The sequence below is a fragment of the Netta rufina genome (genome assembly GCF_964035555.1).
Source record: "Netta rufina genome assembly, chromosome: Z".
Classification (NCBI taxonomy): Eukaryota; Metazoa; Chordata; class Aves; order Anseriformes; family Anatidae; genus Netta; species Netta rufina.
In genome coordinates, this window is record NC_140126.1 from 26,803,670 (window position 1) to 26,822,599 (window position 18,930).

An 18,930-nucleotide genomic window follows, 5' to 3' on the forward strand; every position below is an offset into this window, starting at 1 on the left:
AATTATAAAATGACGTCATCATAGAGTAGTAATGCAATTTTTGCAGCATATGCAGCACAGCCTGTTTCCCCAGAAGAAGATAGGTGACTTTAACATTAAACTGCAAAAATTCCTGTTTCTTCATTGCATTCTAGTTCCAACTCCACTGTTCCCAAATCAAGAAAACAGCAAGTTTTCCTCTTTGCAAATTTACAAGAAGTACTATGTCTTTCAAAGGTTTAGCAAGATCTGAACATGTATTGCTTTCTTATTGCTCTCCTAATCTTTTATCTTGACCCCAGCATCTCTCATTTCATAAAACGTAACACACAATGATCTGGAAAATGAAGCATTACTACAGACTTTTGAATCTTCCACATTGACCTTGCATATGCTTTTATATAGTTAAAACAGCACCGCAGGTCTGAACAAGTGCATTAAAAATGCTGACTTACAGAACAATGGAAGTAAACCCAATTGTACATGTTTCCAGGTTTATTAAAGTTGACAGACACTGCTGCTTAATGCATCAAGAACACTGTTACAACTTGCAAAAGAAAAGAAACCACAAATGTTTGTAGAACACCACCTTTAAAGTTTTCAACACTGCTAATGGGCTGTTCCTGATACAGAGGCAAGACACCATTACAACAAAGTTTTTTCCACTCTGAAGACAAAGGTGAAGACAAAACCCCTAAGGACAGCATACCACATACTACAAAACTGCTTTAATTTAACTATGTTAAAATCATTCATTCACATTCAGGTAGAGCTTTATGTCATTTGTTTTTTAAGTTTTGTGTATAAAAAAATACCCATATACTTAAAAACAAAAAAAAAAAAAAAAAACAAAAAAAAAAAACCACAACTCTAATGAAAGAAAAATACAGTAAAATAAAGTTTAAACATAGATTGCTATTAACCTTTTTGAGCACAAGTATAGGGTATAGAATTTTCATTAAGGTTCTTCTAAAGGATCATGTTTGTAGAAATTACTGAAATTACAGCAGATGTGTGTTATGTTGGGGTTTTCTACACCAACTGTAATGTAAGAGACTGAAATTACACTTCAACATCTGCTTCAGGCACATCAAAGCAGCCTCTCATCCCTCCTGTTTTCTCAACCCTCTGGATATTTTGAATTTCATCCAATCCCTGTTTCAAGTACACAGTTAAAATTCTTGTGCTCTGCACTGCAAGCTTTGCTGTTCCCCATGATCTACTTCAGCATAGCTGTCAAGATGCAACAAGCCTATTACTATTGACACCATCCAAATCATGTTTTACATCCTAATTCATCTAAATCCAGTAATAACTATTTTAAATGGATGTCCAACATGCTAGTTGCTTATGGAACTACCCTTGTGAGCCTGTCCTTCTATCACAGACGTTCACTTGTCAACCATGTATAACTCATCACCTTCTTGAAAGATAAGAATGTTTGCTCTTCAGATGCCTTTTCACTCCTTGTCTACATGTACAGCAAGACAAACATTGAGCTTCCCAGAAGAATGTTATTACCTTCTGGGTGTGAAGATGTGGGAAGTCAAAGTCTGACTTCAGAGATTATACATCCCCTCATATTCAGTACTACCCTGTCTGCAATACTGACTCAGAATACTGGCACAGTAACAATCACAGCCTTGAATCAAAGATACAGATTCAACAACATGACTACATCTTCCATTTCATAACATGTAAAGTACCACCATATCTGTGGCAACAGATAAAACATGGTCATGTTCTCCATTAAGTTTTGCTCACAGTAGTTATGCAAAGTTTTCAGCTAACACCTACCCAGCCAATCTATATTCATAAACGCCATGTTTTGGGTGTCCCCTTACCACTGCTACAGCAAGTCAGTAATTTGGCAATCACATTAATTGAAACATGAACTGTAATTCAAATTTGGCTGCCTTAGAAAAATCCATCCAAAAAAAAATGACTTGTCAAAAATTAAGGAAAGGTACTCACTTTTCCATTTCTGATGATTTGTACTATGTTCCTTGAAAGTATAAGAGGCAGAAAAGAGCAATGATTGCTATGAGCATATTTAAATCAGTATTTTTGTGAATTCAGAAGAGGTTTAACCAAGTCACTTTCACTGTTCTACACTGAAAGGATATTGTCAAAGAAAAAATAAAGTTTTAGAAGAGCATTGAGGAATACTATTTAGCCTTAAAAATGACAAAACAGTAAGAAGCAATTTCTGTTGCATAGCATCATCATGAGTTCATTTCTCCAATCTAATACTCTCCTATCCAGTTCAGCCTAATACATGTAGGACTAATGGAGATTTCACAAGCATAGGAAGGTAAACTATCATATAGATCTGCAATCCTCTAGGAAAATTTTCCTCCAGCAAGGTCAGAATAACAAGAGAAATCCCCAAAAGATTAAGAGATGAGAGACAAAAGAGTACCAAATTTGCAGGACCTTTCATATCATGCTCAGGACTGCCTGTCACCTACAGATGACAAACAATGTCTTGCATTCTCCATTGGAATGGAAACAGTGATGCCATGTCAGCATAATTTGGGACTATACAGTATATCAAGTCGTTAGACAGGAAAACTCAAAGTGGAAGAGAGGAATCTCCATCATTTGTCATTCAATGACACAAGAGCTCCATGTTAAGGTAGCAAAACTCCAAGCAAGCACCATTAGAACACACGGCAGAAAGCTCTGCTCATCTCTTCGGGACTTCCTCCTGTACTAACACACTTTTCTTCCTGTTTGAAAGTGACAATGAAAGGGAGTAACTCTACACCCACAGTGTTCTCTGACAACAAAAATACATATAATTAAAACCTAAGCTCAGATGACTAACTGCATTATTTCTCAGTAGATACTGGTTTACTGTTACAGAAACTTAAAAATATACAGGAATTGTTTCCTGCATTAAGTTACCTATGGTGACATTAAGCTCCTTATGACAAAATATGGAATTGGAAAAACAGCAGCACATAGCATCCTACTGCTGAATTTACTCTTCATTCATGAAGAAGACACATATTACAACTGAAAGAACAAAAGTTTTAACTGACATAGTTTTTGTGGTGTAAAGTGCGTGAAGTGTGAATATGAAAATACTTTCTAATGAAACGCAGTGTAAAGCATAAAAATGATAATTGGATAAATCATCTCCATTACAATCCAGTATTGGACCAACTATAGATAAGTCTTGGAATTAAGATACTGTGAAATCCAAGCTCTAGCTATACTGGTTAATATATGTGAGGAATAAGGAAAAGCCAGGAATTTCCATCTTTACTTTTACTATCCAGTGCACCAAACACAACATACAAAATTGAAAACTGAATGGAAGAAGGTTCTCTTTTGAGAGAGTATCAGTTAAAGACAGGAATTAGAACTGGAAGACCTGTCTATACTCAGGAATTGCTATTCAGTATATTAGAATGAGCATTACAGTTTCCACCAGCAGTGCAGGATTAAGTTTTTGATCTACTCAAGATCAAGAATTCTTTAATGTTAGAGACCGCAAATTAGAAGTTAAAATAAGAAAATATTCGGAAATTACATCATCAAATATATACCAGATATATAAACACATTTGTTCTCTGAGAACTGTTAATTATGCATTTCTTTAAAAAAAGTCATGTCAGCATTTACAGTTCATCTAACAGCACTTCAATTTTTTTTCCTTCATCCTTAATAACAAAACAACTTGTAACTATAAAAGAATTCTGCTAACATGCTATTAAGTATACCAAGTAACAAGATTGAGGAAAACAGGAACCGTTTTTGAACCTCTCTTATTTTTGTTAGTGACATAAGAAAAGCAGTTACCACAGTAAACCTCACCTCTATCAATTAACTTCAAAAGCTACTTCCAAATACGACAAATATTGCTAATGGTAGTAGTCTCTCAAACATAGTCTATAAAAAAATAAACATTCTATTTGTTCTCAGCACTGCATAATTCATAGGAAGTAGATTTTTAAGCATGCAACATAAAATAAGACCTCCAGTGAAGAAAGTGACATGATTTAAATACTTCCTCAAAAAAAAAAAAAATGGTCGCCGTCCCTTTTTTTCCCTTACTGAAAAGGCTCTTACTTGCAATTTGGATTGTTACTTATTTTGCTGTCTGTTTTTAAGATGAAAACAGTAATACATTTGGAGAGCTAGCAGTAACAAAATTGAATGCAAAATACATTATTTTTTGCTAAATACTACATATTTGAAAAATTATAACTCTTAAATTTATGTTTAGATGTTGCATTGACATTTTTTGGAAGGAGGAATTTATGATTTACATGGTAAAACAGTTGTTTGGGTATTCTGCACAAATACTTGACATCTAAAATATAACCTGTTTTCTTAGCTTTAAATTTCCACTCAAGCTCTAGCTAAAATGCATTGGCAACAGTTCACTGAATTCTCTTTAAAAGATACTTTATTTTTTTTTAAACACAGTTTTTTGCTTTTGTCTCATTGCTTTACAGCTAAAAAACAGTATTTCACCTTCCAGTCTACACTGTCCTGAAACCAGGCCTGTTGCATCCTAAAATACAGTGTTTGAAGCAGTCTGATAAAACCTTACCCAGGTAGCTTAAGACTCAAGAGGACAGCAGATGAAGCTTACGGTGGTTCACATAACATCAAAAACACAGCATCTAACAGTTTGAACTGACTCAACAACTTTGTGACCTCACTATTTTAAGATTGTTTTAAAGATAACTGAAATCTGATCTATGTATCACCCACCTAAAACACTTAACAAGATACTGTCCATATCTGTCATAGAGTATTTATGCAAATAGCATTTTAATCTCAATTGTTTGACTAAGCAGGAATATTATCAGGCCCACAGTCAATACAGTATTGTTTGGTGACCTAAGACTGCACAGCTCTAGCAGTAACAGCTTTAGAATCATGATCTCATGCTATTACTCTACATTTCTCTGGAACCTGGATAAAGTAGTAATATCAGAAAGGGGAAGAATATTGCCAAAACTGACGTGATATGCCATAGCATAGAGTAACTTCACGCTACTCTCTGAAGCTAATTCATTCAGATTCATTCTCCTAAATATGTTTTGTAATACACAAACTCTTCCAATGAGTTATGTTCTCTCTAGATAAATTATAGAAATGAATCATGGTTTAAGTACCTGATGAGCCTGTTTTATATGCTTATGTTATTGAATGGGAAGCAGTCACACTAAAATTAGTATCAGAACATCACCACACAATAATGCTGTCCCATTTCACGAAACAAAATACTGACAAATCTAAGAAGGAAAGTTCAAAACAAATCAGTAACCCCCTAATTTTTATGATGGGTAAAAAGCATCAACTTACCAGACTTGTGCTTCTTGTGTTTTGCTTTCTTTTTGATTATGAACAACTTGCTCTGGATCTCAGATTTGTAAGATTTGAATGGATGAAGATGAATTTCACGCCTTCTTTGCAAGTCATCAATTTTTTTCTGTAGATTTTCATTTAGAATATCCTTCAACTTCTTTTTTTTCTTTTTCTTCTTTTTTGCCCGCAACTTACTTAGTTTCTTATTATTTTGAAGTGAGTTCTCCAGCACTGTTTCTTTAGCAGATTTGTGGTAATCTATTTCTTGGTCATTATGAGTGCCATTGACAAGCACTTGGCAAGCTTTCAGCGTGTTCTCTTTGAATGGACTAATCTCAACTGTTACTCTGGCCATTTCAGCACAACCTTGCCCATTCTCTGCAGGTCTTCTTTCTCCTGAACTAAAGTCACCAGCCATGCCAACAATCTCTCCTGAACTAATTAAATTTCTCAAGTTCTCTTTATAACAACCAGTTTTTTTGATGTCACTGACTCCTGAGGTCTTCATTTCACAGTTAATCTTAATCTCTGTAGTGACACTAAAGCTATCTAAACATTTTTCTTTTTCTGGACAGCTAACAGTGGAATCCACACACTTCCCTGCTTCTGTCTTGGAATGAGGTAGCAGCTCTTCTCTACCACCAGAGCTGACATCCCCATTGCTTTTCCTTATGTATTCATGTTTTGCTTTCTCCACTTTAATACGTGGCACTCTTTTTACTTTGATGGGAGGGGATGGGAATTCAGGAGCTTGAAAAGGTTTTTGTTTGTAAATCCGAACATCTGCACCACAGAACTGTGGAAAATGAACATAAGCATTCTCCAAGTAGTCATAACCAAGAATTACTTCTCTGCATTCATGGATAGGCTGTCCTAGAACAGCATCTTGAACATCCTTTTGTGTTTCATACACAAAATCACAGAGACCTTTTAGCAGCCACACTTTTTGGTAGAATGGTAGTTCATGAAATGGTTTTTCCTGTAAGGGATTAACTTCTCCAAGGACTTTAAAAAACTGGGGACACAATCCAAGTTTTTCTGCAGAGCTATTAGGATTGTCAGTCTGCCCTACAACATTATACCAGTGTTGGACTTTCTGTCTGAGTGCTGCTTCCCAAGTCCTGTAAGAAAGTGTTGGCCTGCGATGTAATGTAGATCTGCGATGAGGTGGACTTAACAAAGAAGTCATTATTTTAGATAAAAAAGCATTACACTGAGGCATCAGAAGACAACGTTCCAATTCATAGAACACTATTTCAGGTAGGTTTAAAATCTGTTGTGCTAAACAAAGGAAATGACCAATAGCTGGAATCTCCCACATTGTCTCCATCCTTGTAGGTGCTGCTTGAGCTAAAAGTGACTTTTCCCATTCTTCTATTTCTTTCTGACTAGCTTCTTCTGCTTCTTTTCTTTCTTGCTCTCTCATCCTATTAGGAGAAAGTTAACAGAAATTTAGGTATCAGGTGGATTAAAAGAAACTGGAAGAAAAACAGATCAGAACTACAGCATGACAAACACATTTTAAAGTTATAAAGAACACAATACATAAAATTTTCATTTAGTTTTGTATTACACAATGCACCACTGCACCAAAATGGGAAATTATAGACTCTTGTTTCTCATCACCACTAGTTTAAAAAGGGGAACACATAAGAAAAAAAATGGCAGATAGCAACAGCTTAGATGTGCTAAATTATTTATTAGTTTTTCTATTTTTAACATGTATCCCCTTTAGACCCCATGTCTCTCCTTTTTGCCAGGATTCAGTATTACCAAAAAACAGCATTTTAGTAGTCACCTACCCATATAAAAATCTCTTAAAACAAATGCCAGATAACTTACTTTCAAATTATTGCCCTGTAGCTTGTGTCATGTCACCTACCTTTTAACTCCCTTCATCAGTATACAAATATGAACACCTAACTTAAGTGCTTCATTCAAACACAAGAATGTGAATTTCTCTCCAAGGAATAGGCTTGTTACTAGTTTGTGTGCAATGGTGGTCAAAAAGGAAACAAATATCAGAATGCATGAAGAATGTGATGGAAAATAACACTAGAAATAAAACATCATTATATTAATAAATGGTTTTCCCTCACCTGAAAAACTGTATTCAGTTCTGGTCCCCCTATCTAAAAAAGGATAGAGCAGAAATAGTGGGTATTCAGAAAAAGAGGTTATCGGTAATCAGAGTCCTGTAAAACTTCTGAAAAATCCTGGACTCTATACAAACCACTAGCAAGAGGAAACATGATAGCAATATACAAAACTAATATGAAAAGACTAATTGAGCACTTCTATTTACTTTTATTTGCAAATTCATCATGACATTCAAAAGCAACAAGTTTAAGAGGAAAAAATGCTGCGCCACTTCAGGCAGTAAGCTAAAGGTAATTAACTTACTAGAACACAGGATATGTTAATTTAGTTCCAAAGTGACAAATAGGACATCCATGTTAATTGTAACAGTATCAAGGTTTACTAGTAATAGGAGGAATTCTACTTCTGTGTTTAAATGATAAACAAACATTTTTGCCTCAAGGCATGACCAGAGCAGATAGGATTAGCATACATTGGTACCTACAGGATTATTTTTTTCAGAGCTCTTCCAAAACTTCTCAGATCTTTTCCTCTAAAGCTTCTACCACTGACCACTGCTGGAAACAGTCACCTGGGCATATCACTGATGTGAACTAATAATGGAATTCATGTCCTCATTTCCAGATTGCTAACTTCCAATTACTTCTCTTCATATGTAAGTATCAAATAAATGTCATATATCCATTTAAAGCAGCAACACTTTCCAAATTCAACCAAAGAATAATGGTATATTAAAATCTTTCTTTTGATGTAAACCTACCTGTGGTTTCTAGCATGAAGAATAAGCATGTTCTCAAAGTAACATCTAAATATGTCAATCTCAAGTAGTGTGATAAAACTAGTTTGGTCCACATTTTGGTATCATGCAAGAGAAATATGCCATGACCACAAACTATAAAAATGTGCATCCTCTGTGTGTTTAAAGTGTCATGTAACAGAAAGTTTCCACTAACAGTTTTATCTCCTATGAACAATTAAATTTCAAGTGACTTGTTACCAAAACTTGGTCAGAAATTTTTAATACCACTTACGTTCATCCCTGTTGTTAATGGACCAATCAAATGCTTAAGACGGATTCATGTAAAATAAAATTAAAATGCGAATAGGTCAGTAAGTTCCCAGCTTCACTCTCCCAATACATTAGTAATCAAACCATATAACTAACGGTATCTAAAGGCAAATCCCACTTTGTAGTACTGATTTAAAAATATAATGAATGTGACCTAAAGACAGAAATCTCACTTGCCATTTTAGGTGTATAAACCAGTAAAATCAACAATACAACTTGCATAGGTAAAGTGAGCACCTTAAAAAAAAAAAAAAAAAAAAAAGGAAGTGAGGGGGGAGAGAGAGAAAAAAACATTTGATATTTAGCAGGATAAACATCCTTACATTGAAAAATCCTCTGGACAAACATTTGGCTTTTATGCTGACAGCAGTTGTTAAGAAACTGTTGTTTCCTACTTTTATTTACATTTATCAGGGATATGTTTGCAGACTTGCACTGTGTTTATAATAATAACACAAACTATCCTAAGGTCAGGCTGACATTTCCACATGAACAGAAAAAAAAATATTCTTGGAACACGTCTGTAGCAGTTATTTTGTAGCTCTCAAATGGATAAAAGCATAGTACCTGACCTTAAAACTCAGCAGCCATGCTCCCCAGGTAGAGGGATTACCTAAAACAGAGTCCAGATACAACTCCTCACATTTCTTACCATTTTCTACCTTAAGTCAGCGGACACATCTCAACAGCTAATTAATTCTCACCCACAACAAATTTCATTGGTATGCGAAAGGAGGCAAGATTATAGATATACTTTTTTTCCCACTTAATCCATAAGACTGCTAAGAGTTTGAATCATTTTTCATAACTCTTTTCAGTTATGAATCTGTATTATTTGTCTGACAGCTCCAAACATGGCAAGCATACTGCTTTATGCTAAAAGGTAACGCATTCAAACTTGGATGGCAAGGTACAGGAAGTTGTTTTAATTCTACAATAATTGGCTTCTCCAAACATTCTTTTAAAAAACAAACTACTAAGCTAAAAGCAAAATAGTAATATTATGCATTATTCTAAATTAAATTAACATTTAATCGTTATGAGGACACAAATATGGGAATGCTTTTGTTACTTCAATTCTACACCCCTAAAGTCTTCCATCACATTATCACATATTCAGCATATTTTCACAGAAACCAGTTCATTCCTTGCTCACAACATCCTCATAAAAGGCAAAATTGAGACTCTATAAGTACACGTAATGCAAAGATTTACTAATTTAAATGATTGACCTGCAACCTAAATTCCTCAAATGTTTTAGCAAACGTGTGAAAATTAAGGACCACATTTCCAGAGGTGATAACGACATTGAAGTGCGTCATATAATTTTCAACAATCCAAAGCCAAACAGAAACTTAATTCCCATTGAAATAAACCAGTTTACTTTCTATTATTTACTAGGGTTTTAAAACTATGCCAGTAAGAATCTGTACCTATGCTTTGGTATCTAAGTGCCCCTAAAGAGGCAGGCATTTCCAATTATATAGTAATTCCACAATTATTGTTAACAAATATGTAAGTCAGTATCTGTATTAATATGCTACTAAAGTAGCATGTAACTAAGCAGCTGAGTAGAACTTCAAAGAAATGTAACTAATAATTCAAAGAAGATATTTGATATTGTGATCATTAGAACAATTTACCAAAAAGATAGCTCATAAGTAAGATTGACAAGAAAACTAAATCAGATGTTTTTCTAATTGTACTTGGGGAAAAAAAAAAAAAAAGAGAAAAAAGAAAAGTGCTTTACTGCCATATAGAAACTACCAGCTATAAAACAGTGAAATGCAAAGGCATCTTCTAAGTTGGATCTACCATGATGAATAAATGTATCAACTGGGGGAGGTTATAAATAAATAATTAAATGAAAAACTGTGCAAGAAATGGATAGACAACAAGAAAGAAGGAAATTATCTACAAAGTGTACCTACATGTATATAAGAAATAACAAAAAGATTCAGAGTAGGATCTCTACAAAATTAACTACAGAAAAGAACAGAAGAATCACACTTTAGGATATTCTTCCAAAACATGCAACTGAAGCAAAGCTTGTTATAATAAAAAAAACATAACCCAACAACAACAACAACAGAAACCATCATAAGATTCCGGTGCCTTATGAGAGGAAGTATCTAAAGCAAAGGATTATACTTTAATATGGACCTCAACTGACCATTTCTTTAGCCACAAGGCTGAATTCTATAGCAAGGCTCCAGCATTAGCAACCTTGCTCACCTAGGGCTAGAAGTATGTAACTCAGGCAGCTAAATACTCTAAGCTATTTAGCTAATACTATGATTATTAGCTAAAAAGTATGTATGTTGACAAGTCAGCTGCGTAGCCAGAAAGTAAGTACTTTTTTTGTATGTCAAACTGCCCAGTTTCAAACAGGGTAAACAGCAGGTGTCCCTGTCCAAACACAACCAATTTGCCAACACACAAACAAGTTACACTACCATATTACACACAATATTATGGGAAAAATTATCAGCACAGGAAGACTGGGAGGAAAGAATAGTTCAGTACATTAGAAATTAAAAACTTAACTACTTCACCCACTTGAGTTGAGCATCACATTCTTTCACAATTATACTCAGACATGGGATAGCGTATTTTACAGTAATACATTTGGACATTCAGTTTTTTAGGAACAGTGATAAAAGACTCAATGAAACAATCAATATTAATAATCAATAAACTGTATCTAAACAAGTAATGCTTTACTTCTAATACAGTTTACACCATAAATATTACTGTAATACATTAAAACAATTATAAATTCCTCATTAACATTTTGTGGCCTGACAAACAGGTGGATAATCCCTACAAGTCCATGGGTCCGGATGGGATTCATCCCCGGGTGCTGAAAGAGCTGGCGGATGTCATCGCGGAACCTCTTTCAATTATTTTTCAACGATCCTGGGAATTTGGAGAGGTCCCGGTAGACTGGAAGCTGGCAAATGTTGTGCCAATTTTCAAGAAGGGTCAGAAAGAAGACCCTAGCAATTACAGGCCTGTCAGTCTCACGTCAGTGCCTGGTAAAGTCATGGAGAAGTTGGTTCTCGGTCTTATTGAGGCGCACCTGGGGGACAAAGCAGTCATTGGTCCCAGCCAGCATGGGTTTGTGAAGGGTAGGTCCTGCCTAACTAACCTGATTTCCTTTTATGATAAGATCACCCATATGGTGGACCAAGGGAAACCAGCTGATGTGATTTTTTTGGACTTCAGCAAGGCTTTTGACACGGTTTCCCATAGGATCCTACTGGACAAAATGTCCACCATACAGCTAAATAAAAACATCATACGATGGGTGAGCAATTGGCTAACGGGCAGGGCCCAAAGGGTTATGGTAAATGGGGCTGCGTCAGGCTGGCGGGCGGTCACCAGTGGGGTCCCTCAAGGCTCCATTTTAGGGCCGGTACTTTTCAATATTTTTATAAACGATCTGGATGTAGGAATAGAGGGTATTTTGAGTAAGTTTGCTGATGACACCAAACTTGGAGGAGTTGTGGACTCAAATGAGGGCGTAAAGGCCTTGCAGAGGGATCTGGACAGGTTGGAGAGCTGGGCGATCACCAACCACATGAAGTTCAATAAGAGCAAGTGCCGGGTCCTGCACCTGGGACGGGGAAACCCTGGCTGCATGTACAGACTGGGCGATGAGACGCTGGAGAGCAGCCTAGAAGAGAGGGATCTGGGGGTCGTGGTAGACAGCAAGTTGAATATGAGCCAGCAGTGTGCCCTGGCAGCCAGGAGGGCCAACCGTGTCCTGGGGTGCATCAAGCACGGCATCGCTAGTAGGTCAAGGGAGGTGATTGTCCCGCTCTACTCTGCGCTGGTGCGGCCTCACCTCGAGTACTGTGTGCAGTTCTGGGCACCACAGTATAAAAACGACATGAAACTGTTGGAAAGTGTCCAGAGGAGGGCTACGAAGATGGTGAAAGGCCTGGAGGGGAAGATGTACGAGGAACGGCTGAGGTCACTGGGCCTGTTCAGCCTGGAGAAGAGGAGGCTGAGGGGAGACCTCATCACAGTCTACAACTTCCTCGTAAGGGGGTGTCGAGAGGCAGGAGACCTTTTCTCCATTAACACCAGTGACAGGACCCGCGGGAATGGGGTTAAGCTGAGGCAGGGGAAATTTAGGCTGGACGTCAGGAGGGGGTTCTTCACAGAGAGGGTGGTTGCACACTGGAACAGGCTCCCCAGGGAAGTGGTCACTGCACCGAGCCTGTCTGAATTTAAGAAGAGATTGGACTGTGCACTTAGTCACATGGTCTGAACTTTTGGGTAGACCTGTGCGGTGTCAAGAGTTGGACTTGATGATCCTTAAGGGTCCCTTCCAACTCAGGATATTCTATGATTCTATGATTCTATGATAATTTTTCATTATCACACATTTTTGCTTAAGTTTTCATTGCTAATTTAGGACATGCTTTAAGTAGACGTAAACAATTTCAATTCAGGAAACTTCACCTGAGTTACAAAACATGAAGAGAGACTGAAAAGCAAATTCAGTAAAAACCGGCACCTGCCAACAGATGAACTCTGTAGCTCTATGGAATGCTGCTGTGGGTTTACCTAGAAGGAAGGCACTGAGAACTCCAGTAAGCTACCCAAGGCTGCAATCTTGCATGCTCTTTTGAATGGTACCTGTTCAGTACTAACCTTTATGTGTCAGATTTCTAAAAAATAAACGGATTAACCGTTTTTTCCTCACAACAGATATGAATATATTCAACATAATCCATTATTTTATCAGTAATCCAAAATAAGCTTAGCAAGTTGCACTACATTTTTGAAGGAAAATGGTGTCTCACCTTTGTGTTGCAAGAATGTGCATCTATATATAAAAAATACTAAGGAAAATTACTCATGTTGTCAATAGTACATGGATATAAATGATGTACTGCTAATTTTATAGGCCTTACAATTTCCAAATCTTTTTTTCTATAAAACACCTTCACAATGTACTTGCTGAACACCTGCATTATGGTGAGCATTACAGTGAGCTGAGAAGCAACTGGTACAAAGAGGTGTAAGTAATTACAGGGTCAATCTGTCAGTAAATAAGAAAAAAAAAAATGAAAAGATATCCAAAGCATGATTATTTGAGTATATCAATATAGTTCAAGTAATATCCAAACAGCTATTTACTGACACATTGTTTTTATTTACTAGTAAGTGTCATAGTCCAAAATCATAACGCATAAGGAGGCAAGCTAGTTAAGAAATTTTTCTGCTCTTGCAGAAGGTTCTGTAAGATCAGTGCCATGGAGCACCCTTCCCACAGGATCTGGGACTTCTGAGTATATTCAGATACAGTATATTCAGATGTAACCAGTGATTATTACAGTTTTGTAGGAATGTGCTTAACACAAGTGTATGAAAGGAAAAAACTTGAATAGATAGGTTCTATAGACTGTATGGATTAACTAAAATCCTATTAGGATGTCCTCTTTCATTCCTGTGTGACCAAGTTCTGGTATCTTGAATACAAAGTTGAACACAGCTCACGGGAACTCTACCAGAGAAGTAACAACCCTAGTGGTCTTTGGTTTTTGCAAAGCATGAGGTAGATTAGAAGACAGACACTACAGTATCTAGGAAAGAAGTAGTCTCACAATCAACTCAGCCAAACTGTATGGCTTCAAATCTGTTGAAAATGATGATAGCCTGCAAAATGAGAGTGCATTGATTATATATGGGAAAAATCTCTAGAACCGAAGTGTGAAAAAGTTGGATGTATTTTGCTTCCTAAAGCAAATAGTTATCATCACACTTCATATTCAGAAACAGTTTCTCGAATTACTATTAAGGTATACATGTTTATGAGCTTCATTTTCTCAAAATGAAGCACATCACAAACAACTGCCTGAATTACACACCTCTTAAATTTAAGACATTTGAAAACTGCGAAATCCCACAGAGTTTACTATGTACATACTGTAAATTTGTTACCTAACTGGCAAGGTGAAGTGCCACATTGGTGAGATAATAGGAATGGCACTTGCAAAGTTAATTTGCCTCCAGCTATCAGAGAAGGAAGCACTGACAAGCATAATTACAGTCTAGTTCTGTGATAATTTTGGTAGTTTTTTTATCTAATTTTTGCATGTAAAACAGCTGAAGAAGTACAATAAAGCATGGCTGAGCTAGCCAGAAATATTGTTGAGGATACTTTCAGTTACTATTTAAAGTATCAAAATCTGAAAATAATAGCACCCTTGAAGATTATACTACTTTAATATATTTTTTTTAACAAGGTGGTAAAGCAAAAACAAATTCCTTTATGTGTGGATGCACTGTGCTTAAGTCTGGGCTCATTCAGGAACTAAAGACAAAGAACATCACAAAGTTTAGTGATGTAAGGGAGCCTCAAGGAGCTATCTCTGTTAGAGAATTAAGATGATATGGCTATTTCAAGATGGAACAAAATAGTTTTTCCTTTTACCTTTTTTCTTCTTTTGCTCTCAGCTGTTCCTCTTGCCTTAGAACCTGAACCATCACGGACTCGAACATGCCTGCTGACAAGCCTACTAAATTGCGAGGTGTGGAACGACGTCTTGTTGAAGTGCATGGTGTTCCTTTCTCATCTTCCTGCCCATAGCATCCTCTAGATGTTACTGCTATCGATGTTTTCTCTCTTAAATGCCTACAAGAAAAATACAAGTCAACTTACAATTACAGTTTCCCTTACCAACTGTACTTCAACGCCATCGATAGATCAAACATATTTACTCAGGACTAAAACAGTTATCGTTCACTTGCCATTCACTAGAGTTGCCATTTGAAAATTCCTTTACGAAAATGTAAAACTTAAAACAAATAAAATACCAAGATGTTTTCATATCTGTTAAGGATGATGAATACCTATCTCAATTAACCAAATATTATTTGGAGATTGAATTTCCTACTTCAAGCCATAAATATTTGGAAAGAAAATACTTCCGCAAGACTTCAGATAAGAAACTAGAAGACACCTAAAAATACTGAGAAAACGTATGCATTTATTGTTGTTGTTTTGATAAACAGTTTAGTTCAACTGAAAAATTTAAAGATGTAGGCCACTGCACCATGAAGTTGGTTCTGCAATTATGTTTCATCTTATATGTTTTGAAGTACAGCAGCACAGCTATTATGAGAAGTGACACTGTCACAGTCTCTGAAAACAGGAGGGAAAAAAAATAAAATCCAGCCCCCCAAAATCAACCTCCACTCTGAGGTAATTTTCTGTGGCTTGTAATATCTGAGAATCACACAGTCAACATTACTGTAGTTAAGGAATATTGTGCGAAACACTGATCTGAAAGGAAGCAAAGATGATCATTACAAGAACTACTTCTTGTATTTCATTTTAATAATAAACTAATTCTGTTAAACAAATCTATCTGATACAAAATTTAAAAGAACTTTGAGACTTCTAGATTCCATAATCCTTTCCATTTCCTACAGATCTTAGAGACTTTTTCCAAGCTAGTACACACAGACATTAAAAAAAAAAAAACACAAAACACTCCTTACAAATCCCTGAAATGTTAATAGAAGACTCACTATATATCAAGGTAGAACAACCTTTAGTCTAATATCTCTTGTTGATTAGAACAAAAGAATGTGCCTTTGTGAAAGAATGACAACAGCAATTTTCTTTTAGTAAATATACATATTGCTATTTGACAGCATCTCTCATAAACTGATTTACGCAATTTTTAATAAAAAGGCACTGAACACTCTCATGTCCTATCAAGTCCGGTAAGTACTCATTTCATTCAACAAAGGCTTCCACAAAACACCCTTCACTTCAACACAGCTGAGACATTGCCATCACACAACACAGAAATGAACCTGGGGTGAATCTTACAAGCTCTGCTTGATTAGCTATTTATTTTCTAGCAGTAATTCCTTTACGTGAGGATTTATTTACTTGTGTAAAATTTGATACTGCCAATTTTCTCGAGTAAAACTTCACACCCTATCAGAGGTTCAGCTCCTCCTGTCTACTCCTGAATTGTCCCAATGCTACTGTTACGCAAAACCATGGTGGCCGATACACCAGCACAGTACACGTTCACAGTGTCTTATTCAATTAAGTTCTGCACAGCATTCAAGTGTTCCCACTATAGAGGCAAGGTTCTTCTTACCAGCTGGCAGCAAGGCTCTGTGTTGCTAGCAAGTTTAAGCTTGATGGACATGGACAGCTTTACGCATTTCCTAATACCATTCCTTGTTCACTTTCACCCTCTCCCAAAAAAAACATCTCAGCTTTAACGTGCAAAACATTAAGTCACATGGAAGACTACTGGGCCTTTCACTGTAAGAAGCCACCGTATTTTTAATGCAACTAAGCTGTGCCTATGTCAAATTCAAGAGAAAACATGGATTTCAGTTGTGACTTAAATTGGGCTTTGTACAATATGGCTTGAAAACCTTCCATGGTCAGCTGCTTTGGCTGAGAAACAAGCTCCTGCCAAGCATTTATGTTTAAGCATATTACAATTTCCATTTCGCTATGTAAGCCTGTAACTACAATATGCCAGGTGTTACCTTCTGTTTTATCATGCATATTTTCAAAATACATTCTGACACTAAATTACATATTTTAAAGGAAGCACTTCAGCTCAGCATTTTATTCTTACTCAAAGGCAGTAAGAAATTCACAGACTACAATTACTATATAAAATGTATCATCTACTTGAAACCGAGAAGGGTATTAGTTTTAAAGAGACAGTCACACAGAATTTGGGCAGCGTCGCTTGCTTTTACCAGCATAAAGGAAAGAAAGGAGCATTTGACATCTTGTCCAAGCAACTGTGTCTCCATAGTCCTAAAAGGCTTCTTTCAGAAGTAAAATCTTAGTCAGGAAGTGCTAACCCCTATTTTGCATTTCAGCATGCCCATCTTTGGTGTTCCCAAAACATTTTTAATATTTGAATGGTCCCAGTAAGCACCACTCTTCTTAGCATAAGTGCTGAAAGCTTGAATGTTTCACCCTACCGGGAACCATTCAAATGTTTTTCTGTTTGTTTGTTTTTAAATAAGCGATCCAAATAGTGCTTTTTACATAAAGACGAACAGAAGGTTATGTTCTACTAAAAAAAAAATGGTATGGGGGGAGGGGGGGGTGAACCCATACCCTCCTGTTGTACTTCATGCAAACGGCATACACCAGAGCCGCTGTAGAGTTTTTTACACCTACCGGGACAGCAGCGCCAGTTTCTGTTCCAGCATCATCTCCAGCTTCTGGGCCTGCTTGGAGAGCCAGTGATCCACCCCGTGCAGCCGGTAACATGTCTCCAGCATCAGCCGGAAGTCCCCCACGAAGTCCGCTATCCCCGCGTACTGCCCACCGAGGAATTTCTCTTCCATCTTCAGCAGCCACATCCCCGCCGGGGGAGCGCAGTGACTGCCACCGTGCCCCGGGAGGGAGCCACCCCCCCCTCCTCCTTCCTCCTTGATGGACGCCGGATCCGCCAGCGGCTTCAGGAACGGCGCTGTCAGCGGCCGGTGCTTCTCCAGCAGGAACTCGCGCAGGATGCGGTAGCCCTGCTGCAGCTCGGGGCTCAGCCTCTGCTCCCAGCCGCTGCCCGCGCCCTGCCCTCCCGCACCGGCTCCATCCTCGCCGCGGGGCCGCTCGGGGTCCATGTCTCCCGCTCCTCTCACGCACGGGGCCTGCGCGGCTGCGGCGGCTCCGGGGGGATGGTGTGAGGGCAGCTAGGGGCCGCCGGCCGGGCGGAGGGGCGGCATGGGGCTCACCCAGGCACCGAGACGCGCGGCAGGGCCCTCGCCACGCTCCCCCACGGCGGCGGCGGCGGCGGCCTCAGCCCTGCCCCCAGCCGCGGCCGGGCGGCGGCAGCAGCAGCAGCAGGAGGAGGAGGAGGAGGAGGAGGAGCAGGGGACCCGGGGGGCCTCCCCCTGCCGGGCCCGGGCCCAGACCCGCGCACGGCCCCGCCCGGCGGCCGCTCCCTCGCCCTCAGCGGCCGCCCCCGCCCGCCCTGAGGGGGCTCCCCCGGCCCCGCCCCGCGCTGTGTGAGGGGAGGCCGGCGGTTAACGGCCCCGCGCGGCCGTTGGGAGGGGAGGGGAGGGGAGGGGGGGAGGTGAGGTGGGGGGGGGCTGGAGAGGGGCGAGAGAAAGGGACGCGGCGCCCCGCCTGGCGCGCATGCGCAGCCAGCTCCGCGGAGGGAGGGGGGGTGTGGGGAGAGGGGGTGTCATGGGCGCCAAGTGGGGTGGCGTCATCAAAGGGCGACCGGGGGGGCGGGTGGCGATGGCCTCAGGCAGGGGCGGCCCCGCCCCGCCCCGCCGGGTTCGCAGCCCTCCACGGCCCGCCCCCCACCCCAGCCCGTGTCCCCAGTTAACGCTGCCCGTGTCCCATTAAAGCTGTTTGGCAACCGATGTGTGCTGCGGTGTGTGAAAGCGGTGGGGTCCAAGCGCCGCAGTGCTTTGGGGGGGTGCTGCCT

The 18,930-nt window shown here is 38.9% G+C and overlaps 1 protein-coding gene across 3 annotated transcripts in view; it reads right to left on the bottom strand.

Moving 5' to 3' along the window:
* BRD10 (bromodomain containing 10) overlaps window positions 1-18,336 on the bottom strand; it is a 61,025-nt gene extending 42,689 nt beyond the window's left edge. For 2 of the 3 annotated variants that reach the window (XM_084305418.1, XM_084305417.1), the window contains exons 1-3: window positions 17,673-18,336; window positions 14,931-15,131; window positions 5,308-6,737 (exon numbers count right to left, since the gene is read on the bottom strand). In XM_084305418.1, the coding sequence (XP_084161544.1) occupies window positions 5,308-6,737; window positions 14,931-15,131; window positions 17,673-18,118 (2,077 nt within the window). In that variant the 5' untranslated portion in view covers window positions 18,119-18,336. Of the gene's footprint in view, window positions 1-5,307; window positions 6,738-7,409; window positions 7,443-7,894; window positions 8,643-14,930; window positions 15,132-17,672 lie in introns of those variants that run through there. The other variant, XM_084305419.1, reaches the window with a different exon arrangement.
* Between the last annotated feature and the right edge of the window lie 594 nt (window positions 18,337-18,930).